Here is a 27,544-nt window from a genome sequence, read left to right as displayed (position 1 = left end):
GATTTTGTCTGATGACCTCTGTGGCCTGCTGCCCCTGATGGATGACACGTGTTGGAGGATAACTTTTTTTTTTTTTTTTTACGATCGTAATGGACAGTTGCTTTATGTAAAGTGTGTGTGTGTGTGAGAGAGAGAATGCTTGTGCTCAGTGGATGTATGGTTTTGTCATCTCTTGCAGTATGTTCAAAGGCATGCTGATTATTCTTCACTGTCCTACAGAGCATTGTAACCCTGGTATATGTTTTTCTTCTTTAATTGAACCAACAGACTTGTGACAGCCCTCTTGGGCATGAATAGTATCTAAGCTTTTGCTTCTGTGTTTTGTCCGTTGTGTTTTCATTACCAAATAGTGAAAAAAAATCTTTTCTATACTTACTCAGACTATGTGTATACACATATTTTTTGACCTGAAAGAGTTTAATAATAAATGAAGTTAAGATATTCAAGAAAATTGTGTTGTGGGCTTGTGTATTTTATTGCACTTGGGTGTTGTTGGGGTTTTTTTTTTTGTTTGTTTGTGTAGCGTTCGCTTTAACACCGAAAAACTCTGGAAAAGCCACACATCTTTTCATAGGAGTTGTGCATAATTTGAAATATTAGATTTTTGTGCGGTGTATTTATTTCAGTGTAGACCTATGATAAGCTGAAGTCAAATTTACATTTCTCCGTTATCAACGATGAAGCGGGCATTAATTAAGTGGGCATTACCGTTTTAGCTTTGAAGGCCCTGCATAGATTGAGCGAAAGAGGTGACGGTATCGTTCCGCCTATCTTTGTCGTCTGAGAGGAAAGATGGCGCCCACACATGTACTGAGATGCTGCCAACGGGGTTTAGCCTGGATTCCGGTCATTTTTATCGCCTTAGTTGTGTGCTGGTCTTACTATGCCTATGTCGTGGAGCTGTGTATTTGTAAGTGTAATTTTTGCCACAATGACAAATTATTTTTTCATATCTCTCACTTTGACAAGGCAAGCTAGTAATGTTAGCTAGCCAAGCGGGAAGTAGGAAGTAATTGGAAAAGCCAAAGCCACTTACCTTTAATGAATATCGGACTTGCTATTTAAATTTGCTTTAGGTCTTGGGGTTTATCTCAGCAAAGACTCGTTTACCATTGAAACTACGGGGCACAAATAATCAGTTAAAACAGTTACTGGCTCGTAAACGAGTTATTGTTTTCCAAATTAACTATCCTACCAGTTTTTGATTAACGTAAGTAGTCGGTTCGTCAGATTAATCAACCAAATGCTGCTAGCTACTGTCTGGATTACCTAATTAGACATCGAAGTGAGGTCCGTTATCCACAAGTTACTATTCAGTTCAGTTTTTTTTAACAACTGGTGAGGGCGAGCCGTACCTTTTATTTAGTAACCGAACGGCAAGTCTCAAAAATGCTCTATCTAACTAGTTAACGCTGGAGTCTGTAAACACTGTGTCTCGGTTCACGTCACATCAACATTAGTTCAGGGATGGGTGACGTCTACTAACTGTAATATCGTTCGGAAATTGGGCTGGGGTCCAGGAAATATGCCAAAAATTGAATGTGACACTCGTCACCATCCAAAGCTACTGGTTTAGCTGGGCAATCAGAAATAAGAGTTCGGCAGCTTGTTTTCAAACTTCCTTGAGTAGCTATAGCCCCTGTTGTGAAACTTGTTAACGATTTACTCCTGCTGACCTGCACTTGTAGTACATATCAAGTGGCACACCCCTATCAAAGCAAAGCGGGTTTGTTTTTTGCTCATGTATCGTCTAAGTGATCCGTGGGCCACGAGTCGCCGGGCTCTGTGATTAACTGTCAGAACTGAACTGAGAATTCATAATTGGATCAGGAACACTATTTACAGCAGAGAACGTTGGGTAATCACAGCAAGAGTTTTTGTCGATATCGCAACTAATTTTTCAACTAGCCCCAGGCATTGCTTTATAGTGACTGTACCGTGTTTGACACATATGACACCCGCATTGAGTTCATTTCTTTTATTTTTCCTTCTACAGTCACAATCCTCAGTATCGGAGAAAAGGGTAAGTTTAATTCAGTTTCCTCTTTTATAACCTATTTAATTCACCATGTAATCACTCTTGATGTTATAATTGACTCATTAGTTGCAATCAGTGGCTTGTTATGTTTCTATTTTAAGAGTTATCTTGTTTTGTTTTGAATACATCAGATGTGAGATATGGTATCAGTAAACTGGAATAGATTCTGACTGCCCAAGATATATGAGTTGGTCTCTTAAATCTAAACTCTTAAGTCTCCATCTCCTTGCTGATTGTGCTGAACACATACCAGCTAGCACAAGCTTTAGTGCATTTCTAATCAAAGGCATCAGGTTTTAGAGTGATGACCTCAGTTTGCTGTCCTCCGCTCCAAATAAACTAATGTTTATTGAATATTTCTCTTGAGTGAAAAATAGCGCACTCTCTCTCTCTCTCTCTCTCTCTCTCTCTCACTTTTACTCAGTGCCAGTTTTGATTTGTAGGACAGTCTTAAAAGTATCATCTCCTTTTTCTGTCTTTTTCCAGTCGTCTACTTAGTCGTCTTTCATCTGTCTTTCATCATGTTTGTATGGTCCTACTGCAAGACCATCTTCACCAAACCAGCCAACCCCTCCAAAGAGGTAGATTCACCATCAGCACTGTACAGTTGTTTGTTACATGGTGGAGAACGAGGTTTTGAGCATGGTGGCAATGTCTCCTTTGTACTACGGTGACAACAGAAAACATGTGTGCAGAAACAGTAACATAATGATCAGTCGACAAAATGCTTGAATGAGAGCGACACTTGGAGGAATTTGCTAAAGCGTATGAAGGCAAACAGTGTTAACATGGCCCATGTGTTTTCTGTTTGTTTTTGTAATCTGTCCCACTCTCCCTCAGTTCTGTTTGGCCAAATCTGAGAAGGAGCAGTATGAGAAGGAGGAGCGTCCGGAGGCACAGCAGGAGATTCTGAAGAGAGCGGCCAGCAGTCTGCCGCTCTACACCCGCACAGGAGCCGGGGGTGAGAGCCGCTCCCCTATTCTCAGTCAAACATACATCTGTACAGGAGATACATGTCTTAGAGACCTCACACACTCTCTGAATTGTGCCCCCCCCTCATCTTCTCTGCGTTTCTACCATTTAAAACCCACCCATCATCATATCACCATCTGACTTAACCTTAGTCCTGATATTAATCAAAGTCATTGACTACTCCTCCTCAGCCATCCGCTATTGTGACCGTTGCCAGGTGATTAAACCAGACAGGTGCCATCACTGCTCCGCCTGTGACATGTGAGTTTATCCTCTCCTTTACCTTGCCATAAGCCATGCCATTTACCTTTTCCCCTTTACGCTAAATATCTGCTTTAAATACATTTTTTTTAAATGGATGAAAGCAGAGATTTTATAAACTGAAGTGTTAGTATGGTCTTTAAAATGTCACCAATAAGGTTTAAAAATTTGTCAGAATTTGGGGAATGCAGTTCTGCTACATTATTTTGACTGAAGTTAGTTAATCATCCGGAAGTGTGCTAGACATCAAAGTTTGCTCGCCCTGCTCAAATTCAGTTAGTCCTTCTAGTGTCAACTCAGCTGATTTTTCCGGTTTGCTTTTATTCGTTTTTTGTCTTTTCCCTGCTATCTTTCTCTTCAGGTGTGTGTTGAAGATGGATCACCACTGTCCATGGTAAGTAACAGACTTTACCTTTTCCTTACACTGTAACAACTGGACAGCACGGTAGAGGAAAGACTGTGTTTGTGATGAGATGTTTTTGTTTTAGGGAGGTACTGTGATTGTTTTTGTTTTGGGTTTTTGTTTTTTTTTAGATGTGTGACCTGACTCTGTATTGTTGTCTTCTTCACAGGGTGAACAACTGTGTTGGTTTCTCCAACTACAAATACTTCATCCTGTTCTTAGCCTACTCCCTGGTTTACTGTTTGTTCATCGCTGCCACTGTCCTTCAGTACTTCATCAAGTTTTGGACAGTGAGTACACAACACTGCTCAGAGTCCCGATGCCTAGTGTTTTTCATGCTTGTCTGTGAATTTTTTTTTCACTACCATACTCATACCACTGAAGGGAAAGTGTTTTTGAGACTATCGCTGTTATTTCATAGGTCTACATCACAGCTTTTGCATTTTCTTTGGCAGCTGCTAGTCAAACAGTGGTTCTTTGTCTCCCATGAAGCGGCCACCGACTCTTTCCCTCTCTGCCTGTTCCCACCTCAGCTGACACAAACTTTTTCCCTTTTCGTTCTCTTCCCCTTATGTTTTATCTCTCCATCTTTACGTTTGGGCTGACGGCCCATCTGTTTTGCTCTTATCTCACCAATCTGTTTAACCCTTTTTTTTTCTTTTTTGCCTTCCTCTTCCCATTAGCTTTAACGTCTGAAAAAACAAAAAATCTTCTGCTTTCCTGCTGTCTTCTCCTTGTGTCTAACAGTCTGTCTCTGTTTGCACTAAGCTTTGCCGGAGGAAATCGGCAGAGAATTGTCCAGAGGTAACCAGCACCGCTGATGCGTGTTTATTAGCTATTCGCGTGGGTACAGTTCATTAATGCAGAAAACAGTGTTTCGCACAGTCTTAAGCTTGAAGCTTTGTGGTAAAAGGACATGCGTCAGGTTGTCTTGAGTGATGCGGTTGGTAGAGTGACCCGTTATCTTAACCCAAACGTTGACCCGTCTCTTACAACTCTCCTCTCTCTTTGCCCTCTTCTCAGAACGACCTGCCAGACTCGCAAGCCAAATTCCATGTCTTATTTCTCTTTTTTGTGGCGGCCATGTTCTGCATCAGTATTCTGTCACTCTTCACGTACCACCTGTGGCTTGTAGGAAAGAACAGATCCACTATAGGTAATCCATGCCTCCACGCTCCCCCCTCTCTGCTCTCATCATCTGTACTTATCAAGACAACTCTGCTGTTTGAGTGGGTTAGTGGTACTCATATGTGGCTGCTCTGTCTGTCTGTCTGCCCGCCCTCGTCTGTAAACCTTCATCCAGAGGCTTTCAGGGCTCCTGTCTTTAGAAATGGCCCCGATAAAAACGGATTCTCCCTGGGCTTCTCCAAGAACATTGCCCAGGTGTTTGGAGATCAAAAGAAGTACTGGTTGCTGCCAGTCTTCACTAGGTGAGAGGCTGAGGATTGTCGATGGCTTACAGTTCACACACTGCTCCTCACACTACTAACAGACTGATGGTGTTACAGATTATGCTCTGTAAAAGTCCCTTTTTCAAAAAAAAAAAATCACTTCTATCTTCTAGCATTTGCTGTGTTGCATTAGTTGTTGATTTATGATGTGTAATTCAGATTACGTAAGCCACACTTCCTGTATTTCATTTTTTTTTTTTTTTTTAATAAGTCAAGGAGATGGGCTCACATTTCCCACACGACTTGTTAACGCTGATCCAGAGCAGCCGGCGGCTGTTCTACATCCAGAACTGAATAAAAGGTGAGTGAATTACATGTATTCTGGTCACCACAGGCTTATAATACAGCAAAAAATAACCCAGTTAGAATTTTTTTGCTTTAGGAACCATCTGTAGAAGGACAGTTTTCCTAGAAATTGCATATATTTCACAGTGATGAAGATGGAGCTGTCCAACCAAGTGCCCTCAGTGAGTCACAGAATCGTCTCCTTGACAACGACCACCATAGCAATGACGACCAGCTAACTGATGCCTTGAAATTCGGTATGTTCGTACAGTGGCACCTTGTAGGTTTTTGTGAAGGTTCTTGGAATTGAAAATCAACGTTTGCTGTTGTATTGCAGAGGAAAGTGAGACCATCACAATATCAGTGGAGAACGAGTCATAGCCTGGTGAGTCAACCAGATGTATCAAAATGGATGATGGACAGCCGTCGAATATTTGACTGATGTTGTTGTTTACCCCCCCCAAACCCCACCCCGCAGGGCCAGCTGGAACTGATGGACGGTGGATCTTCAGTGTTCCTTAGCCTTTTCACTCCCAGGTTTTGAGATTGTGTAGGAGAAACACAGCCATCAGATATGATGCCTTAAATCACTCCTTTTCAGTCAACACGACAGTCATCCCCTCAAGTACAGCCATAGTCGATATGATCACATCCTGTACTTCTCCTCGGTGGTTTCATTCAGCCACTTTCTGAATGTCGTGTGCTTGCCTCCAGAATCTTTGGCCACCTTCTTCTCCCATCCTGTCTTGTTTGCACACTATTTACTGCATAAATCCCCACATTTACTCTCATGCAGTGTAAAAAAAATAAGAAAAGAATAGCCCCGTATGCATCCACCTGCATGCTTCATCGGGCATTGATGAGATTATGATGAGATTGGTCTTCAAGTGTTGACTCAGAATTGCACTACCAATGGAAATGGCCTTCGCACCGGATGCTGCTCTTCAAGTTTGGGACTTCAGGGAGTACAAGTTGGAATTTGATCTGAAACCAATGAACAACTGATGTTTACATAATGGGGGGGGAGTGTGTGTCATCCAGGGGACATGAGCTTTAACACCTTCTACGAGAAACCCCCTTGGTCTCTAACCTTTTTCTATGGACAACTAAACAAACAAGGGTATTTCACACTCCCCGTTGTACTAGAGAACGAGCGAATTCTTTGAAGCTTCGGTGTTTGATAGACTGGAACCATCGGTGAGCTGAGTAGTCACGTGTGAACTTCAGGTCAAGGGTTTAGAACACGGAAGAGCACAAGATGGCGCATTTGCACTTTTTAAATTCATTCAGCTAAGTGTGTATGCATTAATTGACCTTTTTACTCCGATTGTTATTCACGGCTAAGAAGAAAACACAGTCGTTCTGCAACTTGTCTTAGCGGAATGTGTTCCTCTCCTCAGACTGAAAGGCTTTTTTTTTCTTTTTTTTTAAATTGGGAGAACCCTCTTTTAATTGCTTTCATAAGCTGCTCATTCTCCTGTGAGACAAAAGTAGTGTTTTTTGAGATTTTATCTTCTGTTCATTTCCACTCGTGTATTTTGCCTATGTCTAACTGTTGTTTTGTAAGAGATCCGTGTTGAATATTACACTTCAGAAGGTGGCCGCTCATTAGGACACCGTGAATTGCCAAATAAAGGGCTGAACTATCAGAGCTCTACACCTCCACTGAGTGTTTACAGTATGAGGGTAATGTCTCTTTGCTCTCACAGTATGGCTGTTGGCACCAAGGAAAACCAAATGAGACCTTTTTGTGTATGTGTTAGTGGTTTACTTACTATTGATTGGGGTCTACGCTGCTATACCTGTGTTGTCCATTAGGTGGCAGCGTTCCTCATCTTCTGAGAACGAATCAACTTGGCCTAGGCTGTGTAAACATCTCTGAGGGTGCCACTGCCATTTCTGAGCTTTTTATGTATATTTACGGTGTCAGCCATTTACTTCAGTTGCTATTAAATAATTGTACATGTAACTCAACAGATCCAAAGTTTTAGAAATATGTTTCAAAGATGCAAAAGTGAATCATTTGTTGTTTTTTTGTCTGTAAGTGAGACGTGAGTGGTAAACAGATGTAAAAAAAATTAGTGTGGAGTACTTTAACTATCGCTGACTATCGTTTTTGTTAATGCAGTGGGAGTAAGATGGTGTGATTTTTTTTTTTAGTGATGACAAAAAAAAAATCCCTGACTCATCATTTGCTTGCTCTCTGTCAAAATCATATTAATATTTGCCATATATTTAAGCCCACCTATGAACAGCAAGACAGCATGACTTGAGAGTGTCTGTGCAGGAGTAGCTCTAATTGTCTGCCAATCGAGGAAATAACCGAAGTCACGAGGTTTCTTGGAATGGCTCTGGGAAGTTCCTCGGAACGGTGTAATTCAAGATTTTGGGACGAACGTGGTCAGAATAACAAACACACTTTTTTTTTTTTTTTTTTCTTTTTGGAGCCTTTTGATCTTTACCAAAATAACTGGCAGCCACTGACGGTACTTTTACTCAGTTAACCAGCTCATACCAAACAGACCCAGCTGTTGTTTCTATGAGAATGAAAATGAAGGCTGTTTTCTTTACACCTCGAATTGTCTTGACGATTTAACACAAGTAATGGCACCTGGTTTTATGCAAAGCGGGGGAAAACTGCTGTGAGAAATGTGATCTGCGAGAAGCTTCATCGTATGCACATGGCCTTGTCATTACACATTGCGTGTATCTTGCTTGTGTCAAGAAGCATGGCACTAAACTAATGGTTATTTTTTAATGAGTTTCTATCACACAAAAAAAACAAAACAAAAACAAAACAGCCATATTTAGTTTTGGAATTACTTTTTATACTTAATTTGTAATGACATCAAATGTGATCATCAAAAAAAAAAAAAATGAAAATATGTGAAGCCATATTGACTGCTGTCAGGAGGGATTAACTTGGACCATTTTTACAGTCTTATTTTTGAAGGTTACAAAAATAAATTAAAAAAAAACAACAAAAAAGCAGGGCCCATGTTTTGCATGTACGGTATAACTTTGTTCTTTGCTAATAGTCCAAGCCTGAATTTTTTTTTTTTAATTATTATTTTTATTTTTGATGTTGTGTTTTAAAATCTATATTGATAATGTAAAAAAAAAAAAAAGAAAGAAAGAAAGAAAGAAACAATGACCTCATATTTTTCTTGTCTGATTTTTTTTTTTTTTTTGATATTTCGTGAATGAACCTACATATATTATGTTCAGAAACAACAATAAATGTTCTTATGTAAACTCTAACCCCCCTTTTGGCTTTTTATTTGTGTCCTGTCTGATATACAGCTCTCACTATGTTTATCTTTCTGAAGTGTGTGTGTGTGTGTGTGTGTGTGTGGTGCGTGGTGCTTCTGGTCGAGTAACCAGTCAGACTGAACTCTGCCCGGTTCACCGAAACTGCGGCCGTTCAACTCACACACACACACACACACACACACACACACACACATCAGTAGGATGAAATGTGCCATGCCTCCTATCCATAGCACTTCCTCAAAATAACTTAAAATCTTCTAGAGGATCACTTTAACTTTAAAATAAACACTGCACAAGCTTAAACACGTACGCTGTGCTCCTCTTAACAGATCGTGCATCCTCAAGCTGTTTTGTGCCTTTGTAATTATGCATTTAGAACGTTCACGGATCACAGAGGAAAGCATGAAAAAAGCGTTGTAGTATTTTGTTGAAGAATGGTGTCATAAGTCATTTCTGTCAATGTTTGTGCTTCTGTGAAAGGGCCATGGGTTCATGTGGACATTTTTGGGTGAATGACCTCAGTGCTGGCGATTTTTTGTGTGTGTGTGTGTGCTTTTTGTCTTTCGTTTTTTGGATCAGGATATTATTTTAAGTTGCTTTACAGAAATGGAAGCCTACATATTTCAGATCAGCTCCGTCACACATTGATAGCAGCTGCTAGTAATGTAAGTCAGGTGTTAAAACCTTAACTTGAGGGAGTTTTTTTGGTTAGTTACGGGAAGGTTTACAATAGTCCCTTGATATAAGAAATCACAAGTCTGCAACTGTCTGTGTGATGTCAGATCAGATCAGCTTTCCAATTTCTGTCACTTTCAGTCTGTATAGTTTGGTTCTTGTTCAAAAAGTCAGAAGGCAAAAAGGCTGTTTCAGTGTTTCATCCTTGAGAGGAGTTAGAGAATCAAACAAGCCTTATCAGAGTCTGGACAAGCCAAGGGCACTGTTGCATAAGTGGGAGGTGATATTTAGTGAGGATTACCTCAAGTAATGGCCTGCCCCATCGTCATTCAGAGACACTTAAATCATCTGCTATGCAGCAGTGAACATGAACAGAAAATATGAGGAGTTGACTGGAATTGATTTTCAAAACGAATTAATGCAATTTCAATACAACCACGTCCCCTTTGCTAGAATCACATGCTCTTTTCTCTGAGTGCTCTCTTTGAAAGACTGAAGGCGGCAGAGATGGCTAGGGGGCAGTGCCTCAAAGATTTGAGGCTTAAATGGATAACATTTTTCAACTCTTTGTTTATCTTTTGTTTCTTGCCGTAGATATTTATGCATAAATGTTTTCATAAGTAGTGAAGTCGTCAGCACGAACCTATGAGATTCCGTTGATATTGAGAGCAAGGAAGCTTAGTGAATAATTGGTGAATCACATGATCAACCCACTGTGATGGTTCCCATGGTAGCCTGTCGGCATGTGATGAGGAATGTATTTTTGACTGTGGGCTTTGGGCTCAACTTGCAGCTTGTATCAGCACAAATAATTCACTGGACCAAAACATCTCTAATGCTTATTTGCAATCATTCTGCACATTTGGATACAGTCAAGTGTGCGCACAGACCCGGTGTCTATATTTTCGGAGATCGTGGGGTTTATTGCGCAAAAGCAAAACCACGGTATTTATTCTACTGGAAAAAATGTTGAGGAATCCCTTATTAATCAGCATTAATCAGCTATTTATCTGCATTTCAAAGATGGTTACGCATATAAATTCATCAGTCTGTAATGAATGTGGGCGGTACTTCTCTGTCAAATATAAACCACTCACACCAATCTATCCGTCTCCTCCAGAAAGAGGTAGAGGATGAGGAGAAAGCGGCAGCTCCTCTTCGAACATATCCACAAAGTAGTTTAACCCCTTTGACTCCACTGAACTGTCGACCGTCGAAACTTCGACAGACGATTATAACTGTGGAGCTTTTGTCAGAGTCGCCTGCCATTCTCTTTTTTTCTAGGACTTTTGAAGAACATTACTCACCATGGATTTTAACGGAACAGACCCAAGTTGCAGACGGCCACCACCGCTTGCTCTCGACATCATTTTAAGTGAGTTATTTCTCATGACTGTAACCGAAGCCTGATGGGTAGTCTACTATTAGAAGACGCTGAGCATTCTAATTTGTTTTAGAAAAGGCTTGTTTGATAAAAAATGTTGTCAAAAACTGTTAATTTAATTTCAACAGATGCATGGATGAGCAGAAACATAGCGTTACTGACAAAAGTGGAATATGATTCAAATATTTTTCCCTTTAAAAAAAAAGTATGTACTATTCTCTCAAAACGAATGGATTAATTAAGCATTTACACTATTTGAGATATTCCTAAACCTTTTCTGGATAGAGCCTTTTATTTAAAATAAACTTTCACTTTTACTCTGACGGATTAACATACCAAAGAGTTCTTGACAAGCACATGAGAAAACATCTGATTTGCTCAAGGTTACTCTGACAACAATATTGCTAATGGAGAATTCAGTTTAAAAGCTACCCTTTATTAGTAATAAAGAAATTTTAAACAAATCCGCATGTTTAAATTGATGCCAGGAGATTTGCCACCTTGTTAAAAGTATTTATGTATATATGAAGTATGATGTTTGACTCAAGGCATTCATTGTTGAGAAAGACAGTGTGTAGACATGTAAACCCCAAATGTGATGATTTACCTCCAATGTACATTGAGCAAGGCACTGCAAAGTTGCTTCAGCAACATATACGCCCTGGCAGAAAAAGCAATTTATGACTCTAACTGGATGAACATGTCAACTAAATATTATGATATATTTTGATAATCTGTATCTGATCTCATCCCAACTTTGGCTACAATATAACATTATAACAAGGTAAAAAAAAAAAAAAAAAAAAAAAAAAAAAAAACCCTAAAATAACAGTTCAAAGGACAGTTTACCTTCCCTGTAGGTTCAATGAAAGACATCACAATTAAAGACAAATTTAAAGGTGAAATTACATTTTGCGTCCCTGATGAATAGGGCAGTTCCTGGACAATACAAAGAGAAGGACACATGTGTTTTCTTAATCTCCCTGAATCTCTTACTCATTTCCCAGATTTGTCCATTCTACCTTTACTTCTCGCAAGTGGAGGTAGATTTTACTGACATGAAGCCAAAAATTAGTGAAACACACATTGTTTAGGTAACCTACTCCTCCGACGTCACTCTTGTGTGAAGAGCCAACAGTCGCATATGGTAGCTATCTGTTTTCACTTAGACATTTCCAAATGTTTGGTTTCATTTAAAGTTTTGTGTGAAATCTTAGCACAGATGTGACCAGTAAACATTGTTTTCATGAATCTCTTTGGTTAGGACTGTCTTAGTCATCATGAGTAAATGCCTACACTGTGTCCAGAACGAATGATATATGGAAGCTCGCGGCTGGGAGTGGAGGGGTTTGTCAGTGATGTGTAATCGGTAATGATTGCCATACATGTATCTGACAGACTGTGGTGGGCTCTTGGTACTAAACAAATAGCATAAAGTGTGTAAAACAAAATAAAAAAGAACACTCATACATTTCAGCTTGTGGTTGTCACACATTACAAGACATTTCTTTCTTTTTCTTTTTTTTTTAAATTTAGCTTTTACTAAAACTGGTACATTTCATCACATCTTGCTTTCATCCGAGTTTAGCAGTTACTGATGGCTGAAGGTTTTCTTTTTCTTCAGATCTGGATCTGTTTGGGATAATCCTCTACTCTGTATTAACCTTCATGGCTACAGTGTCTGTGTTGATTTACATTGAGGAGTGTGTTTACATCTACAAGAAAGTAGCAGCTAACAAGAAAAGTGCCATCATCTGGGTGAATGGAGCAGCACCAGTGAGCAATTTGATTTTTATATTCATAACCATTTCTAGAAACTTCATATCAATGTAGTCTTATGAACAGTGACTCAAATCATTATACACCACCTCTTCTGCTAGTATTCAATTTATTACCATATAAGAGAACTGCTCTTGTCGTTTGATTTAGGTTATTGCAACCATGTCCTGTCTGGGCATGTGGATACCAAAGGCTACAATGTTCACAGACATGACTTCAGCCACGTAAGTGTAGCAGTCAACTTCCTTTGGTTCCTTTTAGGCTTTTGCCGATGATGTTCCAAGTGTTGTCAAATGTCAAATAAATCCTTTCGTGGGTTCAGTCAGTATTCTTTTTATCCTCTTTTCTTCATGATAAACATGATAAAACTTCTTTTGATCGTGTTGAGGCAGGAAACATGTCTTCCTGAAATAAATACACCCATGTCTTCGTGTATTTATTTTCCACGGCCACAGAAGCGTTAAGCTGCTCCGACAGGCTTTGTCGATTGTAAAAGAAGGGCTAAAACTAGCTCGTTCCTCCATCTCGCCTACATCGTCAACGCAACCAGTGATTTGATCTGTGTCTGACGTGTGTACGTGTGTGTGCACGCGCTTGTCTGCTTGTGTGCTGATGCACTGTCCCGCCCTCTGCCTTGTCTCAGGTATTTCTCCATCGTGGTCTTTAAGTTTTTGATTCTGATGATCGAAGAGTGTGGGGGCGATGAAGCATTTCTGAAGCGTTCGAAGAACAAGACATTCAGAATCAGCACTGGGCCTTGCTGCTGCTGCTGCCCCTGCCTGCCGCAGGTGCCTGTCACGAGGTAACCGGGATTCAGTCCATTCTGCCTCATGAGTTATATCCACAAAGGGATGGAGAAGCATGTTCATTTTAACAAATACTTCATGTTGCCTTTATATTTAGGTTAGCGTACTCCGCTCTAACTTAGCGGTCAGAAACAAAAGTTTGTAAGAAAACAGCAAATATCTTTCTTTGAATCTACATTTTCGACCGGTTTTTAGGTTTTGATCGTATTTGCATATGGTCAGGATGACTGCACCTGTGGTCATTCAACTTCTCTCCAGGTTTCGTTTTCTGAGGTTCATTAGTGCCATCACTTAAACCAACATCTTAGGGTCAATGCACCCTCATGTCAAACAGAGACTATCCATCCAGTTATCTCTGACAACCTTTTAATTCATACAGTAAAGCTGATACCTCATTCATGAAGTTATTTTGAAAGCCATTTGACATATATTTTTGAGGGATAGGCTCTCAATGTTTTTTTTTTTCCCCCCTAAGGCGGTCCTTGTTCATTTTGAAACTGGGGGCTTTTCAATTTGCTGTACTGAAGGTGATCTTCACCATCCTCTCCATCATCCTCTGGACCAACGGGAACTATGACGTAGCTGACGTGAGTGTAGACCCGTGTCACAACCACACTGGCATGTGTATGAAGTCATTCCTAAAACTCTGAGTCTCTGTTATATAGATGGAGATCACTGGCGCAGCTATCTGGATTAATCCATTTGTGGGAGTTCTCACGATTATTGCCCTCTGGCCTGTTGCCATCATGTTCATGCATCTGCGCAACACATTGCGGAGCTTGAAGATTATTCCCAAGTACGCAATGTATCAGGTGCGTTGGTACATCATGAGTCTATCTGTAATTAGACCCTGTCTCTCTGCTTTCTCTCCTATCATTATTATTTCTCTCTGTGCTTTCTTCTGTTACAAGAAATAGGGTTTCCTGAGGTCATGGAAATCCTGGAAAATTTTCTAGGCCCGGAGAAGTCATGGAATTCAGTAAATGCATTGAAAGTTTTGGAAAAGTCATGAAATTTGATTTTGTTATACAAGGGAGACATAGGAGATAAATGATACCTTATTGTATATTTTAATGGATTAATGCGAGTCACAAAATCCAATCATTTCCTACTCCCATTAAACAGTGTGGTAACAGAGAATAAGGGGAGAAAACACATTTTATCCAATCTTGTTTCATTCTCTGTGAAGCTTCAGTCTGAGCTCCGCCCTCCAAATCATTAACCACGTCCTCAGTAGTGTAAGTTAATAGGAAATCTAATTTTGGCCGTCAGACATCATGGTGATCAAATTGTTCTATTCCCGTGAGGCGGTCATATTCTATCGAAAACAATACTGACTAAAGCCTTGTCTGAATTTGAACATGACTGACTGTAAATGCTGGCAGTCTTAGACAGGATAAGTGATTCACTTTTCTTGGGAAGTTCTGTTTGTCCAAATTATCATTTTACTGATGTTGACGAATCCAATTTATAGCCTAGGATTCAACTCATCTCGTAGTGCCATTGGTTTGAAAATAATCTTGATTAGTTGTAGGCTGAGTAAAGATAGAGTAGCCCTACGTTATTGCTTATGCAAGATATATGGCTTCAAAGCGACCTACGCTAGTAAGTAAACCATGCATTTAGCATATTAGCAAAAAGCTTTGCTGTGACTGGGGCAGGACAGTTAGTTAGCAGCAAAACTTTGAAGTCAACGGGCAGTTGGGCACAAAATATTCACTTAGTATTATAGTAATGTTATTTAGTTTCATTGGCGCTCAGATGCCTGCTGTAACTTATGAAACATTTTAAAATGAACAAATAAAACATAATTTATATTGTAGTTTTTGCTGCTTATATCTGCCAGGGCAAGTGAAAGGTCTTGGAAAATTAATTAAAGGTCATTGAAAAATCGTGGAAAAGTTTTGAAATCTTGTCAGTGACAATGGGTACGAACCCTGAAGAAAACTATATCCCTGCTTTCCCTCAATTGTTGAAGTAGGTCAAGTCTTCTTCTTCTTTTTTTTTTATTGTGCCTTTGATGGTATTTTCCATGTTTACCCAGTTGGTGCTGGTCCTTAGCCAGCTGCAATCGGCCATCATCAACATCTTGGCCATGAACGGAACAATTGCTTGTGCTCCACCCTACTCTTCCCAGGCACGGGGTTACTGTAAGTGCATTTACGCTGTTTCCATTTACCATGAACAAACAACATCAGGCCTTTTTCAGCATTGGCCAAAATCAGTATGAACCATCAGTCACCATGTCCGTGAAGATTCTCAGTCATCCAGATCATAGTTATCCAAGAAAGGTTAAGTGGACTTGGTTGTGGATTCTTGAATCAGTTCAGTTCAGTTTATCAGGTATCTAGTACCTTGGACTTCCCACCAGTCAGTCAGAACTGAAGAAGCCTCTTGGATGAGAGGTGAAACATCTTCAAAGAATCAACAACCAAGTCCAGTTGCCTTTGACTTAACCTTTCTTGGACATCAAACACCGTCATCTCTCAGTCCACTGGCTTGTGATGTCACACTATAAAATAGCATACATTTCATTCTCTCTCTCTCTCTCTCTCTCTCTCTCTCTCTCTCTCTCTCTCACAATGCAGTAATGAGTCAGCAGCTTCTGATCTTGGAAATGTTCATCATCACGCTTGTGACTCGACTTCTGTACCGACGGCAGTATGAGCCCTTGCCTGATGGAGAGAGTGATGAAGAATCTAAGATGGTTGTGTCCTCAAATAACACAGCAAATGTGGCATGAAAGGGAAAAGCTGTGCTCTGACAGTTTGTGTATACAAAGAATTTTCTGGAAATGAGACCAGTTAGTGATGCAGGGAAACAGGATAACCTTTCCTTAACTGACTGACAATCTGGAACTTGAATGGACTTGGAATTTAATTCACTTTTTATGTGAATACTTTGAGCTGTGCCAAACACCCAGTATCAAATGTAATCTTGGACATTAAGCATATAAATGGTATTTTATTTTTTGTATTAATTCTTAGAGGGCACCATGATGGATGTCAGTTGGTTTACAAGTAATAATGACATTCCATCACACAGAAAAGTGTGAACTGGACACGAACCCATAAAAGAATGTCTTCTCTTTAACATTTAAGACAATCTCAGTGAGATGACATCTTTAGAAAGAAGCGCAACTTCCCTATCAACACAATATATACAGCAGCTAATAAAGACTGGCTGAAAATATCACTTCTGTTCCTCTTTTCCCATGCTTGTAAGTAAGGATTTGCGTCATTGTAAAAGTTGATATTTTCCTGAATTTACCATTAGCACTGTTTGTCTTTGGAGTTTCAAAGCCAAATAAAGCCGCAGTTTACTTTTATAAAACCAGGAATGCATTATTGTGTATTTTTTTGGTCAAATGGTCATGTTCTAGTCAAGAAAAAAGACATGGTCCAAGTTAAAAGAAAAAAAAAGAGATAAAAGATTTGGTTCTTGTGTACTTGTACCATACAGTATTTTAATACTGTGCGTCTTACTGTAATACGTATTCCTCACCAGGACTGCTAAACACACGTAAAACCAACGACAGAAATTTTCATTAACGGTGCTCTGTGTTTTGTTACAAGATCTGCCCATAGGTGGTTATGAGATGAACACACAGGAATTCACTAAATTTACGTAAGATTAAGAATGAATAGAAATAAAATGGATTATACTTCAGGAGTGTGCAGAATGCAGAACCTGGGCTTTTGAGGGAGCCGCTGAGCACGAGCGGAGTAAGACCCCTCGGACGAATCACTACAGGAACGTTACATTGCATCACCCCCTTGGAAAGCACTTCTAAGCCTCTCATAGCCATGCTTGTTAACAGAGGATTAAGGTCTGTACGACGTGGGATATGCTCTTGAATCAGAATATGTTTGCATGGGTCCCGGGGCCATAAAGAGCCGAGGAAACCCAATCAGATACTAAAATAGGTTAACAGTTTCACTTTCCTCTTCCTGTCTAAACCTACATAATAACGAACCTACATATCTTATAGTCCGTTCGCTACAGTATCTTTTGTTCCCTCGCTGAGTGATGACAGACTGCTCTAATTATGCGACCTTTGACACGTGTTGTCAACGTGCTGTTGAAGGCTGTTACCTGTGAAACATTCGGTATGTTCTGTACTGTTTTCCAACCAGACATACCGATAACTGGGGAAAAAAATGTTGCTCTTGAGAGACTGGCCACAAAACCAATGGCAATTCTTCTAGCTTTTGCTTCCTAGTTGCGCATAATCAACGTTAGCCAATCAAATTTCGTCGTAAGTCAGCGTTGTGTATGGTTGCACCTTTGCTTGTGTACGTGCAGCACAGTGCAACAATGTTTGAAAGGAGCCATTCTGGAAAATAATTAGTTTTAGTTTAGTTTGGTTAATGTAACAGTAACTATAAGAGTCTTAAACGCGAAGTCCCGAACAGGTAGAGAGATGTCTGTAGCAAAAGGAGTGACCTTTACGTCTGTGAAGTGAAATCATTGTTTTAAATTGACCAGCAGTTTTCATCAGGTCGTTTATTTTTCCTTTTCCCATAATGAGGTTGTTTACATTTCTCCTGAAAAGCACCACACCAAAGATCGAATATTATTCAAGATTTTCACCTTCGCCGCTGTCAATCAAACAATTTCTGGAATTTGGTAAGTAGCTAACATATATCACACAGTGCTGGACCGGGTGATTTTTGTAATGCACAATGCATTTTAGTATGACGTGCTGAATCTTTGTATCACAACACTTTTGCACCGGTCCAGTGTTGTCAGTTTGTAGGCGTTTCAGTCACATCATTAGTGATATATTGTTCAGCTGAAGCTTCGCCTATGTTTTGATTCTCGTTCAGCGTCGTGTTATTCGAATCGTGTGAGAAAAATGTATTGGATGTTGTAAGTGTATATGTAGAGAGTCGAAGAGGGCCTGTTTAGGGGAAACCAATCTGAAAACTCATTTGAAATTAAAAAAAAAATGATTAGGTCAGTCATTTTCACTGTGGACAAGGCCCACAAGTGTTTCTCCGCATCATATGAAGATTTAACCCTTCGTGGCCCGAGACCTTGACAAGGATTCCAAACGTCATGTGTGCCCCGTTCCAGACAGGGCTGTTTCCTCACTCTGTAAACAAATGCTTTGGACTCTAGTCTGGGTTTAACATGTTTAAAAACAAATATAATGCTAAGGTGACCGATCCTTTCCTATGAGCAACGAATTTCACGATTGTTTATTCTGGGACTCGACAGGATCGACATCCAACGACATGCACCCTTTCTTGAAACTGGTGTCGTGTGGGTTTTGTCAAATCACAGAATATTGCCTGCAATGAACAAATATTATGAAAGTAGAATATTTAATGATTAAAATACTCGATAAAATTCCATTTTAGGTAAAAGACTTCACATTGCATCATACAAAGTACATGGGGTGTAGTTTGGGTGGTATCAACTTAATTTGTCACTCTTTGATGCAAATTAATAATGGTCTTTTTACTAAATGAAATTTCTCACTGTTAGTCCCCTTGAATTGCTCGTGTATACACCAAGCAAACAAACGCTGATAGGGACTGTAATTATCAATCGGGGGCAACAGGAACCTAGTATTGTATGACCATATTTGGTCACTTTGATGTCTTTGTTAATATATATATAACTATAAAACAATTCCACTCTTCATCAAAGAGTGCCCATGAGCCTGTAAAACATCCCAGTATCCCTTATTGCGCTGTGTATTATTTGTGTATCGTTGTCATGCTCCAATTATATAACAGTTAGAAGCTCCTGTGAACAGTAGGTTGAAAGAACAGGGCTTTTGTTTCAGAAATGTTTTTGGAATGTTTACATATCAAACAAGCTATGTTTGATTTTGTCTGCTGAGTACTTGATGTAGCTTGGCTTCTTTACCAATGAGGTAATTAAAAATAAGTTGCATCAGAGTCAATTTCGTTGCCCTTCTCCTGCATGTAGGGAAGGTCTAAATAAATCTATGGGAAGTCCTGATTTTTAACCCTCTGGACATGTTTCTTCACACTGAAATGACTCAGTATTTGGTATTTTACATGATCTGGCCTGTGAGGCCTGTTGGGTTGTGGCAAGATATGCTCAAATAGTAGTGAACAGACACAACGTCATTCCAGTAGTCTTTTATCTCCTCCTGCCTCTTATGTTTTCCTGTCTACCCTGCTCTGCAATAACTTTGTCACAGGAAGGGACAATGCCTGCGAAAAGACCTCATACATGTTTTTGCGGAAGGAGTTGCCCGTGCGTTTGGCGAATACCATGAGAGAGGTCAATCTGTTACCCGACAAACTGCTGAGCCAACCCTCAGTCAAACTGGTGCAGAAGTGGTAAGTAATGGGAAATTAATCAAAATTTCGTCTCAGCAGTTTACCGTACCGTTTAATTCTGACTCAGGGCTTGTTCTGTCCTCAGGTACATGCAGAGTTTTCTGGAATTACTAGAGTATGAGAACAGAAGCCCTGAGGATCCACACACCCTGAATGAGTAAGTAGTTGGTCACTTCCCTCTGAACATCTGCCCAGAACAAAGGATATGGAACACTTATTGCTTTGAATTACATGGATGGATTTAGGACAAACTGCAGCACAATCTTGGACAGAGAACAAGCAGTACTGGCAGAGCATTGAAGAATGGAGCAAGCATAATGAGAGACAACAGTGCTGTCGACAAAACCAGTTCAGCTGTCCTACACAGACGAGGGCACAAAAAAGTATTTATACAACATAGTTAGGACGTGTTCAGCAGCTCTACATGACTTGAAAGGGCACATTAGAAATGACTTAGATTGTTGGATAGATAGGTTCTGGGGCAGCTTTGTAGATAGTGTAGCATAACGAAATAGGGTGAGAGGCAGTCATTTGTGTAGAGGCAGTAATCTGTTTGGTTTGCTTTTCCCGTCACACATTACATGCTTGTTTTTTCCCCTTTACGTTTTAATGATTTGAGCATCTTTAATCTTTGAACATTCTATTTTCTCAAATGTAGCTTCTTGGAAATTCTGATTGAAATACGGAACCGGCACAATGATGTTGTCCCAACCATGGCGCAGGGGGTAATCGAGTATAAGGAGAAGTTTGGCTTCGACCCGTTTGTCAGCACAAACATTCAGTACTTCCTGGACCGCTTCTACACCAACCGGATCTCTTTCCGCATGCTCATCAACCAGCATAGTAGGTCACAGGGAGATGTAGTCTAATGCACTCAAACTGACTGTTAATGTGAGTGAACGAGCAGTTTAATATGAGACTACAGTAGTTATCTAAAATGAAAACTGGTAAGATTTCAGACTTTCCATTATTGAGGAAACTCTTCTTTATGCTATTTAACTTGCATTCGGTCATAACTGTCTGCTTTTTATCATAGCTCTGCTTTTTGGAAACGACATAAACCCAGCTCATCCCAAACACATCGGCAGTATTGACCCCACGTGCAATGTTGCAGATGTGGTGAATGGTGAGCCACGACAACCTCTGACTAGAGATCCTGTTGTTCTTTTTTTTTTGTTTTCCTACAAAACATTGTCTTCATGATGGCACACTCTGTCTTGTTTTTGTTTGGGCTAACTGCTTTATCTTGTTTCCTGTTTCAGATGCTTATGAGACCGCTAAAATGCTGTGCGAACAGTACTATCTGGCTGCTCCAAAGTTGGAAGTAGAAGAATTCAACGGTACTTTTCCACGAATCCCATCAAGTAAAAATACATTTTGAAACTGTCATCTCACGTTGGTTTTACACAGTTTTTACGCCGGCCTCCCCACATAGTTATAGTACGGTTACGTGACCGCAATTTTGGGGTTGGAGAAAAGCTCTCTCTCTTTATTGTAATCAGAAAGAACACACTTCATCTAACTGCTGATTTGTATTAACTGTGCTGCTTCGTACCCTTTATCTCGTAGCAAAAGCTCCCAAGAAGCCCATCCAAGCTGTTTATGTTCCCTCTCACTTATTCCACATGCTGTTTGAGTTGTTTAAGGTAGGTGTTTCATGGCTGACTGTGTATATGCGGTGGTTCAGGGATTATACCACTCGTTAATTCTTGACATGCCCGTGCCCATTTTGCCCAAATAGTTTGGTGTGGACATGCAGGGAAGACTTTTGGTCTTTGAACAAAATGGCATTTTACGGGAAAATGAATTTTGCGTGTTAGCATAGCTCACTTCAGTCGTGGCCATACTTTCATTCTCTTCGGCTTTACTTTCATTCTCTCGGCTTTTCTGTCTTTTTTTTTTTTTTGCTTCTTTTTATAAGTCTGTGTTTTTGTATTTGTAGAATTCCATGAGGGCCACGGTGGAGCTTCATGAGGGCAGTAACGAAGGCCTTCCTCCAGTCAAGGCCAAAGTCACTCTGGGGAAGGAGGACCTGTCAATCAAGGTTAGCTGACTGACCGCAACTCTGAGTCACTCCTCATTCAGGGCCAAGCATCTTCATTAGTCCCTGGCAGAAACATGTAACACTTTGCCATGTCGACATTGTGTCAAGTTACGTTATGCAAAATGCATAGACACTCATGGGTTGTCAATTAATACTGGAAATACCACTAATAAATATCTAGTAACCAGTAAGGATTTGAGACACCCCTTGCCCTCACCCACCCCTTGGTTACACTCAAGCTCTGAACTGTTCCTAGCAGGGTATTGGACCAATAAGGAAAGGGTCCAGTTTTTAAGGAGTGAAGGACAATGTTTAGAACTGGTGACTGGGGAGGCCATTGTCATCCTCATGAAACCGCTCTTAAATCCGTTTTACACTCACTGTCTCTGCCCATGGAAACATCTCGAGAAAAGAGTGTTTGTACCACAGGATGCGCCTGGTTGGCCAAAATGGATTCATTTTCATCTGCAGCTCTTTTACCTTGGAGACCAATCACTGGACCCAGTGAAATCAGATGGCTAACAATACTGTATTAGATTCTACTCTTAACATTTGGTGATGACCAGTGTGGGTCAAAGCCAACCTAAACACATCTGGATGTAGGAAAAAAATTTTAACGCATGAGACCATATTACTTTCTACCCATTGCTCAGGTTTAGAGCTCATTTACACCAAGTTATGCAAATTGCTTATAGGCTGTGATTGCAGGCGGTTTCCCTGTGGCGGTTAAGTTCCATCGTGTTCCAGAGCTTGATGAAGCTCACAGTTTACAATTGCTGTTTAGACTGCTTCACAGAAGTGTTGGTTTAATTCTGCTGTGGTTTTGTTTCTGGAGCCATTGTTCTTTGTTTTTAGAAACAATCCTATTGAGTGTTTATTCATGTCTGTGAACTTGGTGATTGGTGATCACTCTTCCCCATTAGAGATGGGATGCAGTTTTTCTTAACTGACAAGGGTTTCCCTTGTCATATAAAACTGTTTCTTGTTATTATTTTTTTTTGTGTGTGTGTGTCTGTGTGCTTTTGCTTCTGATCCATCTGCAATTCATTGACAGTACAAAACAGGAGAAGAATCGGTCAGACATGTCACGTTACTTTGTAAAAAAAAAATCACACAATAATGTGCTGCTTGTCAAACTTTTATAACTGCGAGAGTAGCTACAAAATAAGAGGACTCAGTAGTATAGCTGCCTCTGTAATAATGGTAATTCTATTATTTCGTTCACCCTCTGTTCATATGAGTAATAATCGTGATATTACATAACGCACCTCTTCATTCGCACAGATCAGTGACCGGGGCGGAGGCGTACCACTGAGGAAGATCGATCGGCTCTTTAATTACACGTACTCCACAGCCCCCACTCCCAGCCGGGACTCCTCCCGCGTACCACTGGTAAAACCCTACCCTCACTTAGGCTTAATCACTGGCACACCCAGAGCCAACCTCAATTATGCAAACACTAACCCCCCCGTCACCACATCAGTAATGAGTTCTATAATGAATTCTTAATCTGACTCTTCAGGCAGGTTTTGGACACGGGCTGCCCATATCCAGACTATATGCGCGCTACTTTCAGGGAGACCTGAAACTCTACTCCATGGAGGGAGTAGGAACGGATGCTGTCATATACCTGAAGGTATGGTTGGCACAATGTCATAACCCATCAGGAAAACGAAGCGCGCGTATGCGCGCTAAATGACGTTTTCCTAAAACGTTAAACATTAAAGAAGAATTTTAAACGTGAAGTATTAAAGAAGAATTTTGCTACTTTCCTTTTCTTAGGCTCTCTCCAGCGAGTCATTCGAGCGCTTGCCCGTGTTTAACAAGTCCGCGTGGCGACACTACCAAGCTGGCCCTGGAGCAGACGACTGGAGCAACCCCAGCAAAGAACCGCGAGACGCCTCCAAGTACAAGGCCAAAAGATAACCATGCTCGTCTCTCCTGGGCGCCCGCCTCCATTGCACCAGAGCCCCCCTGTTCTTTTCTCTTTGGTCTAGGTTTTAGTGGCTGTTGCAAACCTGCATCAATGCCAAGTGTTCTGTGGTTGTCAGCATTCTCAGAACAAAGCTGTTGATATCCCTTTCTCGACGCAGTCATCGTGTGTCTGCTCCTTTACCCTCCTGTCTAGCATGAGACAGTGGTCACAGTGCCCCCTTGTGTTTGTTCTCCATGGAGGTTCAGAGCAGAGGGTGCAACTCTGTGCCTCCAGGAAAAAAAAAAAAAAGAAAAAAAAAAGAGGTTTGGATTCTCTAATTATAGTGCCACATAATAGGGCCCCTGTTTAACTCCCTCAAAGAGCCAGAGAAAGTGGGTTGGAGTTTCAGCTGATCGAGACAAAGAGCGCTTCATCTTCTGCTTTTGGGAGAAATCGGAGGCAATGGAGGGTCAGTCAGCTGTTGCCTTGGCTACCACAGTTTTGCAAATGAGCATAGCTAACAAAATGGAGAACTGTAGAGGTAAAGTGAGGAGAAAGGAGGAAAAAAAAAAATCTAAATGTTTCGTTTCAAGGTACAATGGGAACAAATTTCACATACAGAAAAGCACTTATATATTTATGAAGGATTCATAGTAGTAAAAACAATATTTATTTGATATGTTTGTTAATGTCAGTCTTTAAAGTGTTAAAGAACTAAGGGATATACAAATAATTAGCATATGACTGCCATTAAGGGGGAAAAAAGGGGAGATAGTTAATTGTAAGCGAGGGGTAGTGTTGGCCCATACATAAAAATGCATCCCCGTTTTAGTTAACACATCAGCAATATTGAGCTTCCTGCTACTGTATGAATGATGATTTGAAGACATGTAAACAAAGGGACCAGCAAAAAAAAAAAAAAAAGCTTCCACCATAACAGCCTTACACCTACATGACAAGACATGCTGTTTTTTTTTTCTTTTTCTTTTTCTTTTTCTTTTTTTTTTTTTTTTTGTTTGTGAAGTAAACATTTCCTCACCTTTCAGTTCAAACCCGTGGCTGCTCTGGAAAAAGACAGGGAACATGTTTGTAGCCGTATAGAAGTCAGAGATGTAACCTATTTACAGTTAAGTTTGGGCCTCTCTCTGATTGAGTTTCATGACACTTTTGGGATTGATTAGCCAGACTTGGTAGCACTGTACTGCTGTTTAACAGTGGTTATAAGTCTTTCCAAAGTTTTAGTCAGTATAGAAATATGACACCCTACACTTCTGCTGAATAGTGAAAATGAATGTCAACGGACGAAAGAGAAAACGCAGACTGTTATTCTTCTGGAACAAGATGTTTGCAAGTAATAGAGCATAACACTCCACTTGAACATGAACTTACTGTAAAGGAGATACAGAGACAGAAGGAACAGGTTCAACGCAGGTTTATACAAAATTAGGATTTTTACTATTCTGTTGCGTTGTCAGGAATGTAGAATTATTTGTAGTCTGAACAGGTTGTTACTTTTTTTTCTACTCTTTCATTTTTATAATTCATATTTTCAGCCTTTTATATGTTAAGAAGTGGATCATTAGTCACATACTCCCTACTGTGTCCCCTTTCCTAAAGGACTCTGTTTTGAAACTATACGCACAGTTTTGTTTGGTTTTGTTTGTTTTTACCTCTCAACTTCATTCCTGTAATGAAAAATGACTGCTATTTTGAGAAGTACGATACTTCATATTGTTGTTTGGTTTGGGTTTTTATTTCACTGTCGGTTTCTTGAAATGGCAATCAAGAAAGAGTCAATATTTATTGATCAGCGCAAAATCAAACCTTTGTGAGCATCCTCAGTGCATGCCGTCGTAACCCATGCGTACCGACCCTTCACACAAATCTCATGGAAGTCCTCTGGTAAAGATCAGAGAATTATTTCAACATTCAGTTCGTTTTTGTAGAAGGGAGCACTCGCTTTGGTTTTTTCGATGACATATGGAATTGAAACTGTGGCATTAGGGATTTTTGTTACTGAACAGCCTTTCGTTTGCTCATAGGGAAGATGTCAGTGTCAGTTTCAAACTTTCTCTTAATCTGAAAATCTGGTAGATTACACAATTTGTTTAGAAAACTGTGTGGGATTATATATCAATATAAATCAGATACCTGTTTTTTTTGTTTTGTTTTGTTTTGGGGTTTTTTTCGTGATTTGTAGAGATGTTTTACAAAGCACTTTGATGGCATCAGATCCTCCTGTGTCGAGAGAACTGTGCTGATGTATGCAACCCTCAGAACTGCAGAGTCACACTCAAAACACGCACACATAATCTATAATCACTCAACAGCTGAAACTAACAGTCAGTGCAGCCACCTTTGGCTTGTAGATCCTTATGGTTACTGTAGCCTTCATGGCATGTATAGCCGTGATAAGTAAATAACCTTCATTTGTGAGCGTGCTCTGTCGATGCATGGTAAATATAGGCACTGTTACTTTCAATGCCACCAGCATTAGTAGTGCTCCATCCAAACCACATTTTTGCTTTTGAGTGAACCAGCAGAAAGATGTTCTAACCTTTGTGATATCAGATCATTTCCCACTGACTAAAACCTATATTCTGTACACAGACACGAAACCCTGTAGTATCATGAAGGTGTGGTCAACCATTCCAACAACCTAACCTGCCCGTCATCTACTCAATAAAGAGATCTTCCACCAGGACTCCTGTGTGTCTGTGTGGGCGTGCACACGTGCGTATGTGAGAGAGACTGTTTCCAGACTATACAGCAGGTCATAGCGCATCTGCAAATATTATCATACAATATTAACAGCAGGTCATTCTCCGTTTTCATCGTCCGTCATTTATTTACATTTATAAGCCAAGTTGAATATTACATAAAAATAAAATCATACAAACAAACCAGAAAAACAAAACACATTCCAAAGTTTGTACAGAGTGCAAGGTTACATACAGATCATACACAACAATATTTCTACGTCAACAGGACGAGTGAGTGAAAAAGTAGTTATGTTAAAAACGATGGGGTTTATGCTGCTCTTTCATTTTACAGTGAAGTGTGTTTTTCACAGTTGTACACTGCGTCGAGTGTACTGTTGATCATAGAGAAAGTTCTAAGTTCTCTTTTGCTTTCAGAAAGTACCTTAAGATTGTTGTTGTTGTTGTTTTTTTAAGTAACGTACTCTAAAAGCCATTGGACAACTGGAACAGTCTCTCCCAGAAAGAAAATCGTCACCTAAATGCACAGAGAAAGTGACCGTCCTATTGTGGCATTAGTATACATTCAGCCACAGACACATTTTTTTTCTCACAACTTTTGAAGATTTCAGAATATGAACAAAAGGAGATGCACCTTTGATAGGACAAAGTGTTATAACCAATGAACACTAGTGTTTCTATATGGGGGTGGGGGGGGTGGGGGGGACAGCCTTTCTAAAGCTAGTCAAGAACTCCTGTGCAAGTTTGACATCTTTGAAGAGTGTTCATAAATTTGAATGGTTACAGCAACAGATAAACATGCTGTACAGAAGCTCTCTCAACTGATAGCTCTGAGTGAATCAATATGTAAATAGAAAAACAAAGCACATACATAGAAAAGTGGACGGGAAGAGGCTTTTTGTTCCATGGGCAGACTCATCCTGTCAGTCAGACCTGAGCATTAGAGGGCAGGTCCGTTTTACAGAACTCGCCTTTTCACCTTATTCCAGCTCTCTGAAACCTTTGCTCACTGCGTGAGAGAGAGAGAGAGAGTCTGCAATGGCTTCCAAGCTAACACTCTCCGTGATCCACAAAGATACGCAGCGTCCCAAATCATCCGTCCTGTCTCGCATACACACGGTTTCTATGAGGAAAGTCATTGCTGCCAGTGTATTGTGTGTGTGCGTGTGTGTTTGTGTGTTTGTGTGTGTGTGTGTGGTGGTGAGGAAAAGATGA

General features: G+C 40.2%; 3 protein-coding genes across 5 annotated transcripts; all 3 read left to right on the top strand.

Moving 5' to 3' along the window:
• Nucleotides 1-792: 792 nt before the first annotated feature.
• zdhhc20b (zDHHC palmitoyltransferase 20b) lies at nt 793-7,263 on the top strand. Its single transcript, XM_030768542.1, has 13 exons — nt 793-910; nt 1,997-2,023; nt 2,525-2,619; nt 2,879-2,999; nt 3,202-3,271; nt 3,633-3,665; nt 3,844-3,964; nt 4,698-4,830; nt 4,978-5,104; nt 5,337-5,426; nt 5,558-5,667; nt 5,748-5,795; nt 5,889-7,263. Exons 1-12 carry the CDS (start codon nt 793-795, stop codon nt 5,789-5,791), a joined length of 1,089 nt encoding a protein of 362 aa, XP_030624402.1. The 3' UTR covers nt 5,792-5,795; nt 5,889-7,263.
• Nucleotides 7,264-10,473: 3,210 nt separating this feature from the next.
• On the top strand, nt 10,474-16,663 carry slc51a (solute carrier family 51 member A). The gene is made up of 8 exons (XM_030770203.1): nt 10,474-10,733; nt 12,367-12,518; nt 12,672-12,745; nt 13,165-13,323; nt 13,803-13,914; nt 13,993-14,139; nt 15,372-15,477; nt 15,916-16,663. Exons 1-8 carry the CDS (start codon nt 10,667-10,669, stop codon nt 16,068-16,070), a joined length of 972 nt encoding a protein of 323 aa, XP_030626063.1. The 5' UTR covers nt 10,474-10,666; the 3' UTR covers nt 16,071-16,663.
• A 993-nt stretch (nt 16,664-17,656) lies between these two features.
• pdk3a (pyruvate dehydrogenase kinase, isozyme 3a) lies at nt 17,657-25,728 on the top strand. Of its 3 annotated transcripts, none has more exons than XM_030767316.1 (11): nt 17,657-17,956; nt 19,509-19,650; nt 19,736-19,807; nt 20,309-20,493; nt 20,687-20,776; nt 20,913-20,990; nt 21,220-21,296; nt 21,593-21,694; nt 22,979-23,086; nt 23,217-23,330; nt 23,477-25,728. In XM_030767316.1, the coding sequence occupies exons 1-11, from the start codon at nt 17,854-17,856 to the stop codon at nt 23,618-23,620; spliced, it is 1,215 nt and encodes a 404-aa protein (XP_030623176.1). In that variant the 5' UTR covers nt 17,657-17,853; the 3' UTR covers nt 23,621-25,728. The 3 variants fall into 3 exon arrangements, with proteins under 3 accessions (XP_030623176.1, XP_030623175.1, XP_030623177.1); XM_030767315.1 differs by having other exon boundaries at nt 20,913-21,014; XM_030767317.1 differs by having other exon boundaries at nt 17,657-17,960; nt 19,513-19,650.
• Nucleotides 25,729-27,544: the final 1,816 nt, after the last annotated feature.

Source organism: Chanos chanos, chromosome 3 (genome assembly GCF_902362185.1).
Source record: "Chanos chanos chromosome 3, fChaCha1.1, whole genome shotgun sequence".
NCBI classification, from domain to species: domain Eukaryota; kingdom Metazoa; phylum Chordata; class Actinopteri; order Gonorynchiformes; family Chanidae; genus Chanos; species Chanos chanos.
Note: the sequence above shows the minus strand (reverse complement) of the source record. Positions and strands in the feature narration are given on the sequence as shown.